The following is an 18,339-nucleotide window of genomic DNA, read 5'->3' as shown; positions in this document are numbered from 1 at the left end:
AAGTCCACTCTTGGAATTAATAAGAAGTTAATTAATTAAGTCAATAGCAGACATTAGTTAATTAATGGACATTTTAATCTTAAGCACAGGAAATGAAAGTTAAACGGAAACCCGGATTACTTGTAATTTCGGATTTGGATGGGGAGAGTTCAATATTACTTCTGTAGTGGCTGCTCGTAATATTCCAATTATAACTTATATTAAATTGTTGGTTCAATTTAATTAGTAAAAAGTAAATTGGATAAGCCCATATCCAAAACCTTCCATAGATCACTGTCTGGGCCCAAAAGGAACTTAATATAAATAGGAGAATAAAGGAGACAGAAATAACACAATTTATTTGCTAAAATTTTCGAAAATATCAGCTCTCACAAGCTGAGGAGATTTTTGAATTCCTCCCCTATTCCAAAAGGGATTTCTTCTGTCTTCTTTATTTAAGTCCTAGTATTCTAATAAGATCAGCCCACATTGATATTGGGATACAGTTCGGGAACCAGAGAGAAGATTTGTGGTCTAGTACTCAAAGCATCACGTGGAGAAGAAGCTAGTCATCTTCAATTCTTTGGAGAATTAATTAGGTATTTTTTCTGCTCCGTAGAAAAGCATGTTTTAGGTTTCAATATTCTTAAAGCATGATTAATTCAAGTTATGAACATGATACATGTGATAATTACGCGAATAGGTTTTGTCTAAATAATCTGCTAAATAGATCTGATTATTATGTGATTGTTATTTATGCGCCCGCTTCCGCTGCCAGTTCCAACAGGGCAAACCATGTTCAAACCCTCTCTGCCCTCAATAATACTTTGTGTCTGAAATTTATACTAATGTACTTCCATTCTAAAACAAATGTTAAGAAGATAGTTCTCTCTCTTCCCACTCTAAAATCTCTCTCATGTTCATTTGTGTAATAATTTTCCATTCTTGCTTGGATTTAAGCACTTGGAATTTCGTATTCCTGTATGTAATTACTAAACTTGTACTCCATTTAGTTAGTCGTATCATTCCCCTTTATTGCAAAAAACAACATACTACTAGGGCCGTCGCATTCTGGTTAAGTACTATTTGTCCAACTAACTAATGGTTTTCTTGCTTTTTCTTAAGGTATACATACCACTACATATTCACACAGCGAGCACGAGCTAACATACGCAACTGTGATTGTGAAGGTAAGAAATTGTTTGCACATATTATAGAGTTCTTCAGAGTTGATGTTTAAGATTGGTGGACACTGTGTTTTAGGGGGCCGGGCACACACCGGTTGAATACAAGCCCCTGCAATGTTTTCCCATGATCCAGAGGTGGCTCGACCCCAGCCCCCTATAACACAGGTACCGTGTTTCGTTATTGTGTTCGGACTATCAAATGTGGCGATTAACTTGTATAAAAGCATGTGGGATGCTCCCTGTATAAGTTGTGTATCTGTATTTGAAAACTTTCAACTAATACTGCATACATCTATCATTAAATATTTTATAGAATTGTCGTTATAATATATCTCTTTTCAGTTTTACTATATGGATTATAAACATTTTTTCTACTAACTGATTTTCCTCAAATTTATTATAAAACTAATTATAAAAATAGGATTTACCTTAACATCAAAACCCGCAATAGAAATGATTTATAGGACCGATGCGGCGATGACTGCAAGTAACAAATCGAGCGGGAAAAAATGCAAACTTTTTTCACACATTTAAGTGAGACATGTATTCTTCAACCAATGGAGAAAGAATATATGTTGCTTAAAAAAATTCAATATGTAAAGCATGGGCAATCACATCGCTAATTACAATAAAAACTACTGTATATTTTAAATTAAAATATGTCAATTTAATTACAATGGTATATAAGTACTCCCTTTGTCTACCACTAAGAGTCTTATTTATGGGCGACACGGGTTTTAAGAAATTAAGAAAAGTGGGTAGAAAAAAGTTAGTGGAATAGGGGTCTCATTTATATATACTCCCTCCGTCCCACAATAGATGTCACACTTTCCTTTTTTTGTTTGTCCCACAAAAGAGGTCACATTTCCCCTTTTGGAAAAAGTTCCTTCTCACATCAATTATAAAATTATAGTATTTTTTCTCACCACTTAACACACAAAATAATATCTTCTAAAATCTCGTGCTATCTCCCAAGTGTGACATCTACTAAGGAACGGAGGAAGTATTAGTTTTAAATTAAATGAGAGTGAAATGAGTTAGGGGAAGGTGGGACGCAATTACCATTTATGGTAAAAGTGAACCGGAACTCCTATTCGCGGACAAATTAAAATGGAAAAATGGGACTCTTATTCGCAGACAGAGGAGTATATAATAATCCATAAAATAAAAATTGAATTATTATCCTAAAGTGTTTATAGTGCTTCTAGATAGTAAATTTACGAAAAGTGTTTATAGGGAGATATTTTATCAATGTATTGATTCTGAATAATACTCCAAAAAGTGTTTTGAACCATGTATTGAATAAGGTATGATGACACTATTTTAGATAGGCCATTCTAATTAGACCCGTTTGAACTAAATTAGGAAAGCAAAGTTGGTTGCCATGATTCCATTTTTGTTTGTTTTGCCTTTTTTCGGATTCAAGTGTGGTGCTTCACAAACAATCGTGGAGACCCTTCCCGGCTACGACGGAGCTATGCCTTTCAAACTCGAATCAGGGTCTCTCCATTTCTCATCAATTCACTGCTCTCTGTTTAATTGGAAAGAATTAATGTAAACATGCCGTGTATTCTTCATGTAATCATCGACCTAATTCAAAGTTGTAGTCATCTACAGGTAGACAGTTATGTGACCTCCAACGTGTGGGCTAACGACCTAACTGAGTGTTGTCGAGTATCATCAAAAGCTGAGTGATGGATAGGTGACCTCAAAATTTGATCCCACGGTCTGTAAACTCATTTATATGTTTTTGACAACTTTAGTGAAGCTATTCAGCTGATCTTTGTTTTTGACATGACTGTACCTTACATTGCCACGTTGAAATGGATACGCAAACTGAATGTGTCCGTGAATGATGAGTGGAGGGCGTGGACCGTCGATGCTCAAGTTGCAGGGTGAATTTTGCTACTCTAGCAACTGATGATTGAAGTAAAAATCTCATTGCTCAACCTTGTGTGTTATATGATTTGCATATACACAGAGCTATACAAGAGTAAGCCTCAGCCTCATGTTTGCTACAATCAAGGCAAGTTAAAGATGCAATATTTTTATATGTTTAATTTGAAATGAAGTAAAATATTAGTAACATAATTTTATGGTTGCAGTGCATATATGCAGGGGGCAGGGCATACGCCACCAGAATACAAGCCTAGGGAGTGTTTGGAAATGATAAGATGATGGTTATCTCTCTTCCCACTCTAAAATCTCATAATTTTCCGTTCTTGCTTGGATTTAAGCACTTGGAATTTCGTATTCTTGTTTCTGTATGTTTCTGTATGTGTATTTTACTAAAACTACTATTATTTCATTAGTCGAATCATTCCCCTTTCATTTCAAAAAACAACATATTGTACAATTATTTAGTTGAACGTTGCAAGGGCATGGCATCAATCCAACGATCATCATCGAAACAATAATTAACAAATGTTTATGGATTTGACGATTAACATTTATGGAAAGGCCACCATGTTACTTCCGTTGTCTACGTTATGCGCCCTCTACGATTCTCTGCATTCAATCAGAAAACGCTTGTTGGATACTCCCTCTGTATAAGTTAATCTCTACGTTAATTTGTGTTAATGTTAATTTCTACGTTACGCGACTCTCAAATATGGCGATTAACTTATATAAACACATTTTGGATACTCCCTCTGTATAAGTTGTGTATTTGTGTTTGAAATTTCTCTCTCTAGAATTTGATAAATAATAATGCATTCGTCCATCATTAAATGTTTTATAGTATTGTCGCTTATAAGAGCATCCCCATCCGTGCTCTTAAATAAGAGCACGGAGGTGGGTCCGGACCCACTTTTACTCCTTGTCCTTAGGCAAGAGCACAACACCCACATCCGTGCTCTTCCGCAAGGACAAGATCAAGGGTTCCACCATTCTATTATTCAATTTAAATACTTCAATTACTAAAAATATTTCTACAATATAAAAATACCTTAAAAAATAAAAATTACATAATTAAAATCCTAAAAAATAAAAATTACATAATTAAAATCCTAACAAATAAAAAAATACATAATTAAAATCCTACAAATTAAAAATTACATAATATTTAATGTTGAAGTGGGAGTATTATAGATGAAAATGTGAATTTTGGGAAAAAAAATTGAAAAATAAATTAAAAGTGTGTAGAAAACGGATATAATTTATTGGAAAGTGGGAAATTTTTAATTTAAAAATGATTTTTTTTAATTAAATTTGAATTAAAAAAAAAAAGAATTTCCTATGGCTAAGTCGTTGGCCAATTACAGCCCGCCACGTCGACCTGCTCAGTGGCACGGACGTGCTTTTAGCTAAGAGCACCGCCCTGCCGCTGGCAAGGACGGACAAGCTTCATTGGCGGACAAGCGGTGTCCCCGCCGCTGGCACGGACAGACAGGGCACCGCTGCGGATGCTCTAAGATATCTATTATTATTAAATGTCTCGTTTCACTTATGTTCCATTAACTTCTTTCGATCAAATTTTATTATAAAATTAATTATAAAAGTAGGATTAAGGTTACATCAAAAACCCGCAATAGAAAGGATTTATAGGGCTGGTCTAGCGATGTATGCAAGAAACAAATCAAGCAAGGAAAAATCCATTTTTTTCACTCATTTAAGTGAGACATGTATCCAGTGGCGGAGCCAGACTTTTAACGATGGGGGGCCCAAACAGCTACTCCCCGCCTCCGCAAAAAATAGGCTCATTTGTAGACGACACGAGTTTTAATGACAAATTGATAAAATAAGAGAGAAAATGTATAAAAATATAGGCAAAGTAAGACAGATGAGGAAAAAAGAGGTAAAGTATGGGATGAAAATGAATGGGGCTATTTTTTATGAACATCCCAAAATGACAAAATGAGATTCTTTTATGAACGGAGAGAGTTTTAAATTTATTAAGTATGTTCAGTGTTTGGAAGCAACTCGAACATAAGCTATATAAAAGTCGCTTGAGAAATAGATAATTGAAAAAAATATGTTTGAAGAGCGTAGCATTTGATATTAATTTTACTTGGATTAGATTATATATTTGCATATGTATAGAATTATTTTCTATTCTTAAGTTGTTAATATCATTCTTTATGAATATATATTTAAATTATTTATGAAAATTCTCTAGAGAGAAAATCAATAAAAATACTATTGTGAGAAAATCAATATTAAAGAATATGAAGATCAACAAGAAAATTAAAAATTAAAAATAAAGTTGAAAAATGAATTTAACATTAAATGCACCCTGCAGGAATCAATCTTTGAATCTGTTGAATGAATGACTCACATTCACACCATCTAGGCTAGCAAATGATAATGTAAATGATGCATATATATATTATATATACTAAACGTTAAAACGGTTGGGGGGCCAAGGCCCCCCCTGGTCCCACCGTGGCTCCGCCACTGCATGTATCCACGAACGAAAGGAGTAATGAACTTAAATTACTACTTCCTTTGTTCCGTTAGTATTGGTACATATTCTTTTCTGGGATGTTCCATTAGAATTGGGACATTTCCGTCTCCAAAAAAATTCTTATTCTATTGGAACGAAGGGAGTGCTTTCCAATCTTATTAGGCATTAGCCAAACAATGAAATTGTTTAAAACATCATCTGATTCTAGATAACCAAATAATAATAATAGAATCCGATACTAATTTAGCCTACAAAATCCATCTTAATTTATCATACTGTATATTATATCTCACGCAGAAGAGGATCAAATAAAAATTGACTAATGATATAAACTGCTGTTAGTGCGTGCACTTAATTTTCAAGCTATTAATAATCGGAGACTCAGTATAAATGTAACACAGCCTAATTTTTCCGTTCTTGCTTTGATTAAATCACTTGGAATTTTCTATATGTTACTAAGCTCATATATTTATTTGACTAATACTCTCTCTATCCCAATAAATATGAAACATTTGGTTTTCGGCACGGGATTTTATGTAGTGGTGTTTTGTGAGTTAATGAAGAGAGAGTAAAGTAAAAGAGAGGGAAAAGTAGAGAGAGTGATAGTTTCCATTTTAGGAAACGTTTCATTTTTAGTGGGACAACCCAAAAAGGAAAACGTTGCATTTCTAATGGGACAGAGGAAGTATAATGTAGTATTCCTCTAGTCCTATAATAAATGACACATGATTTGGGTAATGGCACGAAATTATATAAAATGTTATTTTGAGTGTTAGGTGGAACGAAGATAGTATATTTATATTAATATGAGAAAGAGCTATTTTCAAAAAAAGGAAATGTACTAACAATTGTGGGACAAACTAAAAAGGAAAGTGTATCATCTATGGGATGGAGGGAGTAATAGTTACAATACATAATTAGCGATTTAAAATAGAAAAATGTTTTAGAGACATAATGTCTTGAAGCCATAATGCTATAATGAGGTTAAAATAGTCATTTTAGATTGTTTTAAATTTTTATTTAAATTTATATTTTGTACATATACCATACTAACCTTATACTTATAAAAAGTTTATTAGTGTATTTAATGACTTGATTATGGAAAGTTATGCGGAGTATAAGATATAGTACAGATTTCGGTGGATTAATTAAATTGCTATTTACAATTCATTCTTGTATTCATTCTAGAGAGAATATGAGAAATAATTTAGTTTTGATTTTAAGTGTCACTTTGAACAAACAAATATATAATTTTAAGATAAAGTACGAATAGAAATATAAACAAAGCAACGAAGAAAAATATGGAAAATGGAAACAATTTGTGTAATTTGGAATAAAGAAAAATATTAAATATCGGAATTTATTATATTAAAATTTCAATAGTTATTTGATGCGAATAACATTTATCATTTTAATTTACTTTTAGATATCAAATTTAATTGTATTTCATGATTTTGAGTAGCGATATAGATTGCACGAGGAGATACAATACTTAATCATCATTAGTTCATTGAATGGTATCACCAACAAATTAAGTATAAATACAATTAGTCGTTTTCATATCTTTACTAATTTTAATATTTCTTTTATAATAAATTAATTTGATGCAAATAATTAGTTGTTATTGATTATTAGATAAGTATACCTAATTCAAAAGTTAATTTTTATATTAGTTAGTTGTCATTGTAATTTTTATATTAGTTAGTTGTCATTGATTATTAGATGAGTAAACTTAATTCAAAAGTTAATTTTTATATTAGTGTTCCAATAAAATAACATTCTCCATCTTAAGGTAAATTAATTCAAATCTTTTTATATTATGCAAATTTGAAGAAAGTTATTAATTGACTTAATTATAATTCTCCAAAGTTATTGAAAGTTACTATTAAGATAGTTAATTTGCATTGATTTGACTTTCCTTTAATAATTATACGTTTATACTACATAACTATTTAGCTAATTTCCTTTTATTTGAAATAAGGGTATATTTGTCCATGTATAAATTATTCTTATGGCACAAAAACATAAGGGCATTATGGCATGGAGACATTATGTCTCTAAATCACTACTAAAATAATAAAGAAAGAAGCATCCTTCTGATTCATGGGGCATTCTCCTTGTCGTAATTGAGTCATATTCATTTTAATTGCTAGCTCATGTATATTTGCATTTGCCAAATGCTGCAAGAAAAAATATCAAAATCAAAACAAGTACTAAACGTATATAAAATATTAAAAGAAAAAAAAAAACTTAGAAGGTTTCAACAAAGATGCCAATGTCTTTGTTAAAGTTCAAATTGAGAATGTATGATAGGTGGTTGTGCAACGTAAACGGTTGGTAGCACGAACCGCCTCATTTGATTTCTTTGCAGTCCACTAATCGTTCACACGCTATGTTCAAAAACGCATACAGATTCTCGCTGGTTGATCCTGGTGTCACCACACACCATTTCTTGCTCTGCGTTATTTGCGAATTTAAACTAGTTCTATAGAAATTATATCTCAATTGTTGTTTAGAAATTACTAGAAGCATGGTTACATTACTGAAGTTTCTGCTCAAAGTTGTTTGCATTTCGTCATAGGCTTGATCTTCCATGTCTTGAATAATGATTTGAGCGAGCAAGAAGCAGCTGCAACGGAGAGTATAAGAATCCAAATCCAAATAACATCGAAATCGAATGTTTATTTTCTAACCAATAAAGAAAAAAATAAACATTACATGGAAATAATTTAATTCTGCAACGTGACAAATTGTGTAATAAAACTGATAGCGACAGAAACCAAACCCGCGTCGGTGCTCATTGAATGCTAAATTTAAGGAGAAGCATAACATATATGAATGGTGTTTTGAATCATGCCAACACTATTAAGAATAAATTAGGAATGCAATGTCACAAGCCATGAAGCCATTCTTGCATTTGCTTGTTTTACTTTTTGTTGGAATCAAGTGTGCTGCTGCTTCACAAACAATCGTGGAAAACCTTCCCGGCTACGACGGAACTCTGCCTTTCAAACTCGAAACAGGGTCTCTCCATTTCTCAATTCACTCTGTTTTCTCTGTTTTTCTCGGTTTAATTGGAAAGAATTGATGTTGTTTTGTGGGATTCAGATATATTGGTGTGGGAGAGAATGATGAAGTTCAGCTTTTTTACTACTTTATATTTTCAAAGTGATATGTAGCACAGTCTATTTCTATGTAATTTTTCACTCAGTTAGTTATTGGGTGATACTCATACATTTCTTTCTATACAAATATAAAATGACAACTTATCCAATCATTTTATAGTTGTGTATCTCAAATGCTTAAACATGAGTGATCTAACAATGGATCTTCCCACCATATAAGTACTTTCCAAGGAACGAATCAAAACTATATGTGAATAATATGAAAAGTCAATCTCATTTCCCATACTAAAAAATCCAATTCATGTTTTCTTATTTTTGCTAAAACTAAAAACAAGCCCTTCCTCCCTTGTGCATTACTTCATAGAGCCATCTCATGTATATTTGCATTTTCCAAATTATGCAAGAAAAAAAATTAAATCTAAGCGAATACTAAACGTATATCAAATACTTAATAGATAAATTTTTTTAGAAAAAAACTTACAAGGATCAGTGTCAACAAAGATGCCAATGTCTTTGTCACAATTTCTATATATGCGAAAGTTCAAATTGAGAATGTATGATGCATGATTATGCAGCGTAATCAGTTGATAGCATAAACCGCCTCGTTCGATTTCTTTGCATTCCACTAATTGTCCACACGCTATGTTCAAAAACGCATACAGATTCTCGTTGTAAAACATAGTACTCATATTGCTTAAAGAGGTGTATAATTTGGGGTTTGCATACAGATTTTATTTGATTTTTTTCTAACTGAAACTGGATTGAATTTGTAGAAAATTCTAACGTCTTTGAATTGTCTAAAAATGTGAATCTAGTCGTCCAAAACAAAAGTGGATTGTAAAATGGAATATTTGAAAAAAGCAATTGTAATTTTGTTGATTGAGGGGATTACTAATAACTAATTATATAAATGTAATTAATACAGCATTTATGTATTTATTTAATTATTGATGCATTACATTCAATCAATTTATTAAAATATTTATAAATATGTTCTGTGCAACCAAAAAATAATATAAGTAATATTTTTCAAATAAAAAAGGTTCAAACAAAAGTAGTCACCTAACACTTAATTAATTGAATTGAATGGACTGTTGGACACTGCACTGTGAATTCCAATTTGAATAAATTAGAATTTGACGTTACATCACACTCAAATGCGCAATTAATCAAAATTAATCATCTCTATCCAAACAGTAAATTAATAACACAAATCAAAACAATTGCTGTTTCCAAAATTTTCACTATCCCGATGAAAGTAAAATTCAAATTAGGAAACCAGAAACACTCAAAATACTCCGCCGAAGCAAAATTAGCAAATATGTATCAGATTATTCAAATCAAGAGAATAAAACAGTTTTTTATGCAATTTTGACTACTGATTCAGTTTACCAAAGAGAGGCATCTGCTGTGAAAATCCAAACTCCTATACATAATACAAATAATTAATTAAAAGTGCGAGGAATCAGGGGAGATGCTTCTTGCCAGGGCGATCGGCGGTTTTGAGAGTCCGGTCGATGATTTTCCTCGCCTGCCGGCTGCGGATCTCCACCTTCACACTCGCGCTCTTGTCCATTTTTATGTACGGCTTCTTCTTCGAGTTCGACGACTTCTTCAGCAATCGGACCTTCGATCTTATCACCTCCACCAAATTCCCCAACTGATTCGCCATTTCTCACACCGAAACGAAGCTCCTCCTTCTGCGAATCGATCGGATTGAAAATCCGCCGCGTAATTTCGTCTCCGATTAGCGCAACGCCGATGATTGGATCGGAATTTTAGGTGAGAGTGAGGGAAACGGCAGTCGGTGCTGCGTTTGAAGAGTGTGGAATGTGAAATGAGTTTCAGTTTGGTAGAGGTATTTATAACGTGGTCGTGGCGTGCGCACATTGACTAATGTAGTTTATTTTATCTTTTCTAATCTTATTAATTTATGAATTTGAAAATATGATGATTATAGTATTATTGGAACATGATTAATAATAAAATATAGATTATTATAGGTTTTGGATCTTCTTATCCTAGTTTGGTGAATGGCATGCTCACCTTGACCATGACACGTTTATTTTTTAATTTTCGGTATTTACTTGGAAAAATAAATTGTATGTGAGTCATACTCATGTGACATTTTATTTTATAAGCTCCAAAAATAGCGGCAACATCTTGTGTTATTATTAATTTAATATTATAGCTTTCATATCACTATAACCAAAGGATTGACCAAATTCCTAGAGGTGGAACTAACTCATAGTAAGAACTAAGAGCATCTACAATGGCGGCTAGCGCACCGGTTAGTCGATTCGCGTCGCTAGCCGGTCGGCTAGCCGAACCATTGGAACCGGTTAGCGGCATTTCGGCGAAAAACAGGCGAGCGCACGCTGATTTCCAGGCGCTCGCCGCCATTGTGGTGTGCCGATCGGCGAGCGATCGGCCTGTGCAATTTTTTATTTTTTATTTTTTGAAAATTTTTGAAACACTATATATACGCGATTTTAGTTTCATTTTCATTTGCACCACTTATTTTAACGAGTTTTCTCTCTCTCTAAATTTTTGTACAAGAGCAACATCGAGCGATGAGTAACGCGGGTGGTAGCAGTGGTGGTAGTGGTGGTAGTGGTGGGGATGCTGAGGAGTACGAACAGCGGATGAACGAGGCTATGGAGGCCTACATGGACCGCGAGATAGAGCGGTACATGCAAAGGGTCGAACAGCAGGCAGTACCTCGCCCTCGACCCGTTGTCCACCGCCGAACAGTGATTGATCGGGATCACGTAGCTGCACATCAGCGGCTATATGTTGACTACTTCGCTCCGGAGCCGCGGTTTAACGCAAACATGTTCGGGCGGCGTTTTAGAATGCACAGGGAGTTGTTTATGTGTATCGTTGACGCTTTGGAGTGTCGATATATGAGCTTCCGCTTCAGGCACAATGCGGGCTGGTAGACCCGGCCACACCGCTATTCAAAAGTGCACGGCGGCAATCAGGCAGTTGGCCTACGGAGGCGCGGAAGACATGTGGGATGAGTACCTCCACATCGGTGAGACGACTGCTCTGGAATGTCTGAAGTTTTTCTGTCAAGGCGTGATTACAATTTTCCATGATCAGTACCTTCGAAGCCCTACCCCCCAAGATTGTCAGGATCTGATGCAGATGCACGGGGAGCAGCATGGGTTCCCCGGGATGTTAGGCAGCATAGATTGTATGCATTGGGAGTGGAAGAACTGTCCAACTGCCTGGAAGGAGGGGGCCTACACGACCGGCTACAAGGGAAAGAATCCCACGATGATCCTCGAGGCCGTAGCTGATTACCGACTGTGGATCTGGCATGCGTATTTTAGGGTAGCCGGGTCGAACAACGACCTCAACGTCCTCAACTCGTCGCCCCTCTTCAACGAGAAGTGTCAGGGCATCGGTCTGGTCGTCTCATTTGTGACCAACGGCAACGGCATGATATGGGCTACTACTTGGCGGATGGGATATACCCTAGGTGGTCTATCTTTGTGAAGACGATCAGGCACGCAAATGATGACAGGAAGGCCTAATTTGCGGAAAGGCAGGAGTCGGCGCGCAAGGACGTGGAGCGCGCATTTGGTGTGCTCCAGTCTCGATGGGCGGCAATTAAGAGTCCATCGTGTTTGTGGGATGTCAAATGCATTAATGATATAATGTACGTCTGCATTATCATGCACAACATGATCGTCGAAGACGAAGGCGTACAACTGACTAATTGGGCCAATGACGATACTGATGCAGCTGGTCCAAGCCACGGCGTGGCCACCCCCAACGTACGAAGGGGGGTACCTCACGATGAAACCGGCCGTCTCCAGGCACATGCCGACATGCGCCAAGTTGATGCTCATATTCAACTCTAAAAGGATTTAATTGAAGAGTTGTGGGCACGGAAGACTGCACGGCGATAGTTTTTTTCTTTATTATGTAATTTTTTTTTTAATGAATGTACTTTTTTTTTAAATGAAATTAATGAATTTTCCCGTATATGTCTCGTAAATTTAATTCCGTAATTTATCGTAAATTTAATTCCGTAAATGTAGTTGTTTTTGAATTATTTTTATTGTGGCTAGCCTATTTGATTAAAATGATGATGTAGCAGATGAATTTTTAGTGCTGATGACGTGGCAGAGAGAGAGTGGCTAGCCTGTAGCTGGCCTAAAGCCATTGTAGATGCTCTAATAACGGCTAATTGTTTGTAAAATTGGAAGAGACCAATTCTGGTTTCTCTTGCATTTTTTACTATTTGAATGATAACTCATGAAGTAATAAAAGTTTGCAAATCCGTTTAAATTTTTGAAATTTGTGATTTGCAAAATTGGAAGAGACCAATTCTGGTTTCTCTTGCATTTTTTACTATTTGAATGATAACTCATGAAGTAATAAAAGTTTGCAAATCCGTTTAAATTTTTGAAATTTGTGATTTGCAATCCAAATTTTGAATGGTCATTAAAATTGTGATTTTGCCATTTTGCCGTTAAAAATTGAGATTGTCTTTCTTATAGATATAGTGCAAAATGAAGAAAACGAATTCAGTGTGCGATCAAGTCATCATTTGTAATCTTATCCTCTCGTGTCAAAATATGCATATATCCACTCACATATAGGTGAAATAAAATAAACATCAATGGAGAGAGAGAGAATATTACTACTACTATATGATAGTACAAAATAATTATATGCAAAAAGATTTGAACCATTATTAAGCAGTCATATCTCTACGCTCTACCCACACGTCATTTAAATTTGACAAGTACAACTCCTATCATTCATGTCTTCACCCATACAAACATTATTTAAAGCACTACATATTCGGTATTCCTTTCTCCTTTAAAAATATGCCAAATGGAATGTGATTTTAATAAAAACAATTACTGTATTATGGTGGAGAAAAAAATCACACTTCAAATATAATGATAGTAGTAACTAGTAATGAGTAAAAATATATTATGAGTACAAAAAATAAGTCATACGGCATAGTAGGTGAATAAGTTTTAAAACAAGATTCTTTACACTATCTTAGAGTATCTCATCATAACTATCTTGTTATATCTTATCCGTAAAACCAAACGGGTCCTGAGGATAATATATTGTAGCATGATGTCTACAAAACAATTTTTTATAAATATACAAGAGACTATTTTTACAAGATATACAAGTAATCAAGTTGATACAGTTTCATTTTTCAAATGAGGAAAAGCATATTCCACACTTGTTCAGATGTCAACCAAAACATAAATGGGGATTGAAAAATAGTGGGAGAATTATTTGTTATGAAATGAAAGTAGAAACTTAGCAAACACATCTATTGAATGTCAACTTCACAAGAAAGTGTAAATAACAGTATCGGTTTTTCAAAGTCGTGACTTTGATGATATCTCTCAATACACACCACATGCCTTTGGCCTCTTAACTTCTGCTCAACAAAGTCAATGCATATCATATATATGATGTACACACATTAAACAAATGCAATAAAAAATTATACTCCATTAATATATATCAATATTGTAATGGCCACTTTTACTAACTAGAGTAAATAGTCAGCCACACTTCGTAGTCAATTTTTAGGTTTGAAATCCAAACAACCCTACTTTTTAAATTTAACCATTTCTTTCTTCTTCTTTTTTTACTCCCTTTCTTCCTATTCATTGATGATAACACCAATAATACAGTAATTAAGAGACAATTTTGCGAAAAAAAAAACATAACTTAAGTATCGGTAATTGAAAACACAGTGAGAATATTTTTTGTTTTGACTATTAAAACTATTAAAATCTTGTCACGCATCGACTTGGTGATGATCCTAGCTCCTCTATATAAGTGTGGATAACCCTCCCTCTTATAAGGCCTTTTAAGGGGCGAGTGACTCAAAAATGATACTCCCTCCGTCCGAAAATAGGAGTCCCGTTTTTCCATTTTAGTCCATCCGCAAATAGCAGTCCCGATTCACTTTTACCATAAATGGTAATAGGGTCCCACCTTCCACTAACTCATTCCACTCACATTTCATTTAAAACTATATGTACAAGTGAGACCCCTATTCCACTAACTTTTTTCCACCCACTTTTCTTAACATTTTTTAAAATCCGTACCGTCAAGAAATGAGACTCTTAATGGCGGACGGAGGGAGTATTCGTCTAAGTCATCAAAAAGATAGAGTAAGCATTCAATGAATGATTCTGTTCAAAGTTCAGACGGTGAAATTTTCAAAGAGAAGAAACCCAAGGTAAACCTTCTCTGGTTAAGCCAATTCCACATTTCAATAATGCATTATACTAATCAAATAGGTCAAAACACTCAAATGGGTATACATTATAATATTGGAAAGAAATAAAACCATTCGTCGTAAAAATAATTTAATCAAACATAGCTAGTTTTTTTCAACTTATATGCAAAAGTCTGCCGCTGAAATTCTGCTGTTTTGCGCTATCATTTTCAACAAGAAAGTTTTTAAACTGTTTTAATATTTCTTTTTCTATATAATAACCTTATCTAATGTTTGTGAAAGTATGTAAACCAAGAAAATAAGGGTAAAAATAAATAATTGTTCATAAATTATAATTTTTGCAAAATAATAAACATATGTTCTTAATGTGAAAATGAGTGGAAGGAGTGAGAAATTAATAAGAGAGAGAAAATAGAGCTTTGTAGACTCCGTAGAAGACCGTTAACTAAGGCAAACCACTAAATTCCCTACAAATAAGTCAATTATGTGACGTTTCCTTCTGTCATTCTCAAAAGCCAAAGATGTTCATATTAGGATTTCAATAACATAACCTTTGGTTGTTACAAATATCAGTTCCAAGTACAACGACATCACAAGTATCCAAAAAGCCCTATCCACGTGCGTGTTAGCCTAGTGGTATTGCAGTTAATGCACGATGCCAAAGGGTCTCGAATTCGAGACCACTGTGATGCGGCTTTAAATTTTTGTTCATTTATCAACAAAAAGAGCCCTATTCAGTTTCAGTTTCAGTTTCATCATCACCTTGAGTATGTGTGTCCGGTCACAATTGAGATAGAACTTGTTCGACTCAAGCGGGCATATAATGACACTAGGATTATTTTTTTCACTTTTTTTAGAACAAGAGGGATACATAACTACACAAGGGAATGGTTTGATTGCAAGCAAGAAATTTTCTGGTATACTTTAGACAAGTTGCAAGCATATGTACAAGGTTAAGAGCTTATGTCATGTCAAGAAAGGTGAATTGATATGGAAGTTCTAGAGTTACATATTGATTTGACATAAGACATGTCAAAAATGTATGACATACATATCGAGAAAAGGAACTTGCCTGAAGTGCAATTAATTGCTTGCTAATTCCTGGCAGTCGGACCATAACATCACAGTAGAAAGGAGAGCCATTGTAGCAGTTTCAACACGCAAACGGTGTGGGCCCAGACCAACAGCAATTGCTCCAGCCTCCCTTAACGAGTTCAATTCCTCTTTGGTGAAGTCTACGTATGAAAGGACTTTATTAATTATTTGTGCATAATGGATCGAGGAAAAAGAGCAAAGGACTAAACATAGCCTCATCCAAAAAGGGGTGGGATTATACATAGAATGTATTAGTCACTAACCTCCTTCAGGGCCAATTATAATGATTCCATTAGGTTCTTTGTTTATAGAGCTTAATGCATTAAAAACGGGAGTAGCCTCTGCCGCAGCCAAAAATGCTAATCTTGAATTAGCTACCTAAATAGAGGATAGAGAAAAGAGCACAACATGAAACATGAGAACAGAGTTAAAGGTTAGACAAAACTCATCAGTCAAACACTACTAAATTACTATGATTTTACAGAATACACTTACAACAGGTAGAAGTTCACCAACTGCAATGGGAGGCTTCAAAATCATTTCATGTAATCGTTGACCTACATATACAAGGTAGTTTGGATGAACAAAATAAAATTCAAAACATGAAAATGATTTCATAATGACCTAATATGAAAGAAAACAATGCAGAAAGAAAGCAGCATCATAGTATATTACATTGCTTAGCTGCTGCCAATACAACTCGCTGCAGTCTGTCAGCCCTGTTTTCTGAAATTGACTGAGAGCGTCCAGTTAGCAACGGTGTCACACTGGATGCTCCAAGTTCCTGTGGTGCACAAAATGAAGAAAAAATAGATATAATAAATATCTCTGAAAACCACAAATTAAACGAAAATTACCATCAGCTGAAGTTCATACAGTGCATTTCTCCACTAGCCAATCAGCTCTCCCTCCCTTGAGAGTGCCTTAAATAAACAACGTAAATCAGATATAGAATCCCAAGACACAGGGGAAATAAGGTAAACAAGTTCTCCAGAAACTCACTGAACGCAGCGAAAACGTGCCACTGAGTGGTTGGTTGAGAAACTAATTTTGGGTTCTCCACTGCTTCAAAATCCACCCCAGAACGATCAATACTCTCTATGCGCCCCTCAACGAGACCGCCCTTTCCATTAAATAGCTCTACCCTTGCAATGTAAAGATCTATATAAATCATACCATATTGATACCGAATTAGAGACAAGTAACTTCAAAGCTTCCACATCCCTAGAAATAAATCGAATGTGTAACATCTCTTCTCTTCAAAATCATGTTCTCCTTTTCCATAACTTTTAGTGATTTGATAATCACCTCGTGTAATCCAAATTTGCGAGAAAAAATGTCGACAGACTCAGAAATCGGAACAGCTCAAAAAAAGGACATCTCTTAAGCAATTATTCATTTCTCTTACTCTTTAAAGTGTGTGCATAATGCAAATAAAACACAGAGGTGAGAATGAAGACAAGTAAGCTATCAAAATCAGATTCATTCCACAAAATCAATAAAAAATCACCAATTCATCAATATATTGAGCTTGACTACGAGATTAAACCAAAATTAACGGAAGTCATATTACCTATCATCGATTCCTAGTCTTAGCACTTTGGTCATGTGCCAGAACTCGTCGCCTTTCACTCTCACAACACCACCCTACAAAATTGAAACACGATAACGCTTACAAATGCAGTTTCTTAAACAATAAGCCGTGTGTATCAGTGTGTGCACACGAAAACGTGCACAATTGCTGGTGAAAATTGGGGGAGTGGAAGTACCTTAATGGTAGGTAAGGTTTCGGAGAAGAATCGAGGAAGTCCGCCGCGTGACTGGCTGGAATAGGCTGAGGATGATGAAGAGGAGGAGAATGGGCGCAGATTGAAATGCTGCGTTGAGCGGTTGATTAGGCTGAAGAGCCGCGGATTACAGCTTATGACTTGCATTGGAAGAGCTCCGGCGGCAGGGTTTATCGCCGGCGCGGCCTCTGGCTCTCCTAATTCTTCGCACAGGGTTTTGAAACAACGCTCAGCGACTTTTGAAGTCGATGGAATATAATTTGAAATCGCGTTTTCACTCCATTTATGTGTCTTTCTTAATTTTTTTTAATTGAGAAATGGATGTACATTTCAATTTTCAACCATAAACTATCTTTTTAAGAGCTTCAATAAATCTGTAAAAAAATGAATTAATGATGTTAAATTCCATTTTGTCTCAATTATATAGCTAGACAGAAAATTTTACAAGAATTAAGAAAAAAACATAAGAAACAAACTTCTTCATATAGTCATAGTATTTAGTTTGATGATCCATAAATACTAA

The 18,339-nt window shown here is 34.8% G+C and overlaps 2 protein-coding genes across 3 annotated transcripts; both read right to left on the bottom strand.

Annotated features, from left to right (window-relative positions):
* Positions 1-10,008: 10,008 nt before the first annotated feature.
* On the bottom strand, positions 10,009-10,539 carry LOC125223580 (uncharacterized). The gene has a single exon (XM_048126785.2). It carries the CDS (start codon positions 10,366-10,368, stop codon positions 10,162-10,164), a length of 207 nt encoding a protein of 68 aa, XP_047982742.1. The 5' UTR covers positions 10,369-10,539; the 3' UTR covers positions 10,009-10,161.
* Positions 10,540-13,864: 3,325 nt separating this feature from the next.
* LOC125223524 (methyltransferase) lies at positions 13,865-18,055 on the bottom strand. 2 transcript variants are annotated; one of them, XM_048126709.2, is made up of 9 exons: positions 17,799-18,055; positions 17,603-17,676; positions 17,032-17,174; positions 16,906-16,952; positions 16,705-16,813; positions 16,525-16,586; positions 16,293-16,407; positions 16,007-16,169; positions 13,865-14,121 (listed from the first exon to the last, which is right to left on the bottom strand). In XM_048126709.2, the coding sequence occupies exons 1-8, from the start codon at positions 17,961-17,963 to the stop codon at positions 16,018-16,020; spliced, it is 867 nt and encodes a 288-aa protein (XP_047982666.1). In that variant the 5' UTR covers positions 17,964-18,055; the 3' UTR covers positions 13,865-14,121; positions 16,007-16,017. The 2 variants fall into 2 exon arrangements, with proteins under 2 accessions (XP_047982666.1, XP_047982664.1); XM_048126707.2 differs by lacking the exon at positions 13,865-14,121 and having other exon boundaries at positions 15,826-16,169.
* Between the last annotated feature and the right edge of the window lie 284 nt (positions 18,056-18,339).

This window comes from Salvia hispanica, chromosome 1, assembly GCF_029641045.1.
Source record: "Salvia hispanica isolate PSC_SH4W2 chromosome 1, Shi_PSC_v1, whole genome shotgun sequence".
NCBI lineage: Eukaryota > Viridiplantae > Streptophyta > Magnoliopsida > Lamiales > Lamiaceae > Salvia > Salvia hispanica.
Note: the sequence above shows the minus strand (reverse complement) of the source record. Positions and strands in the feature narration are given on the sequence as shown.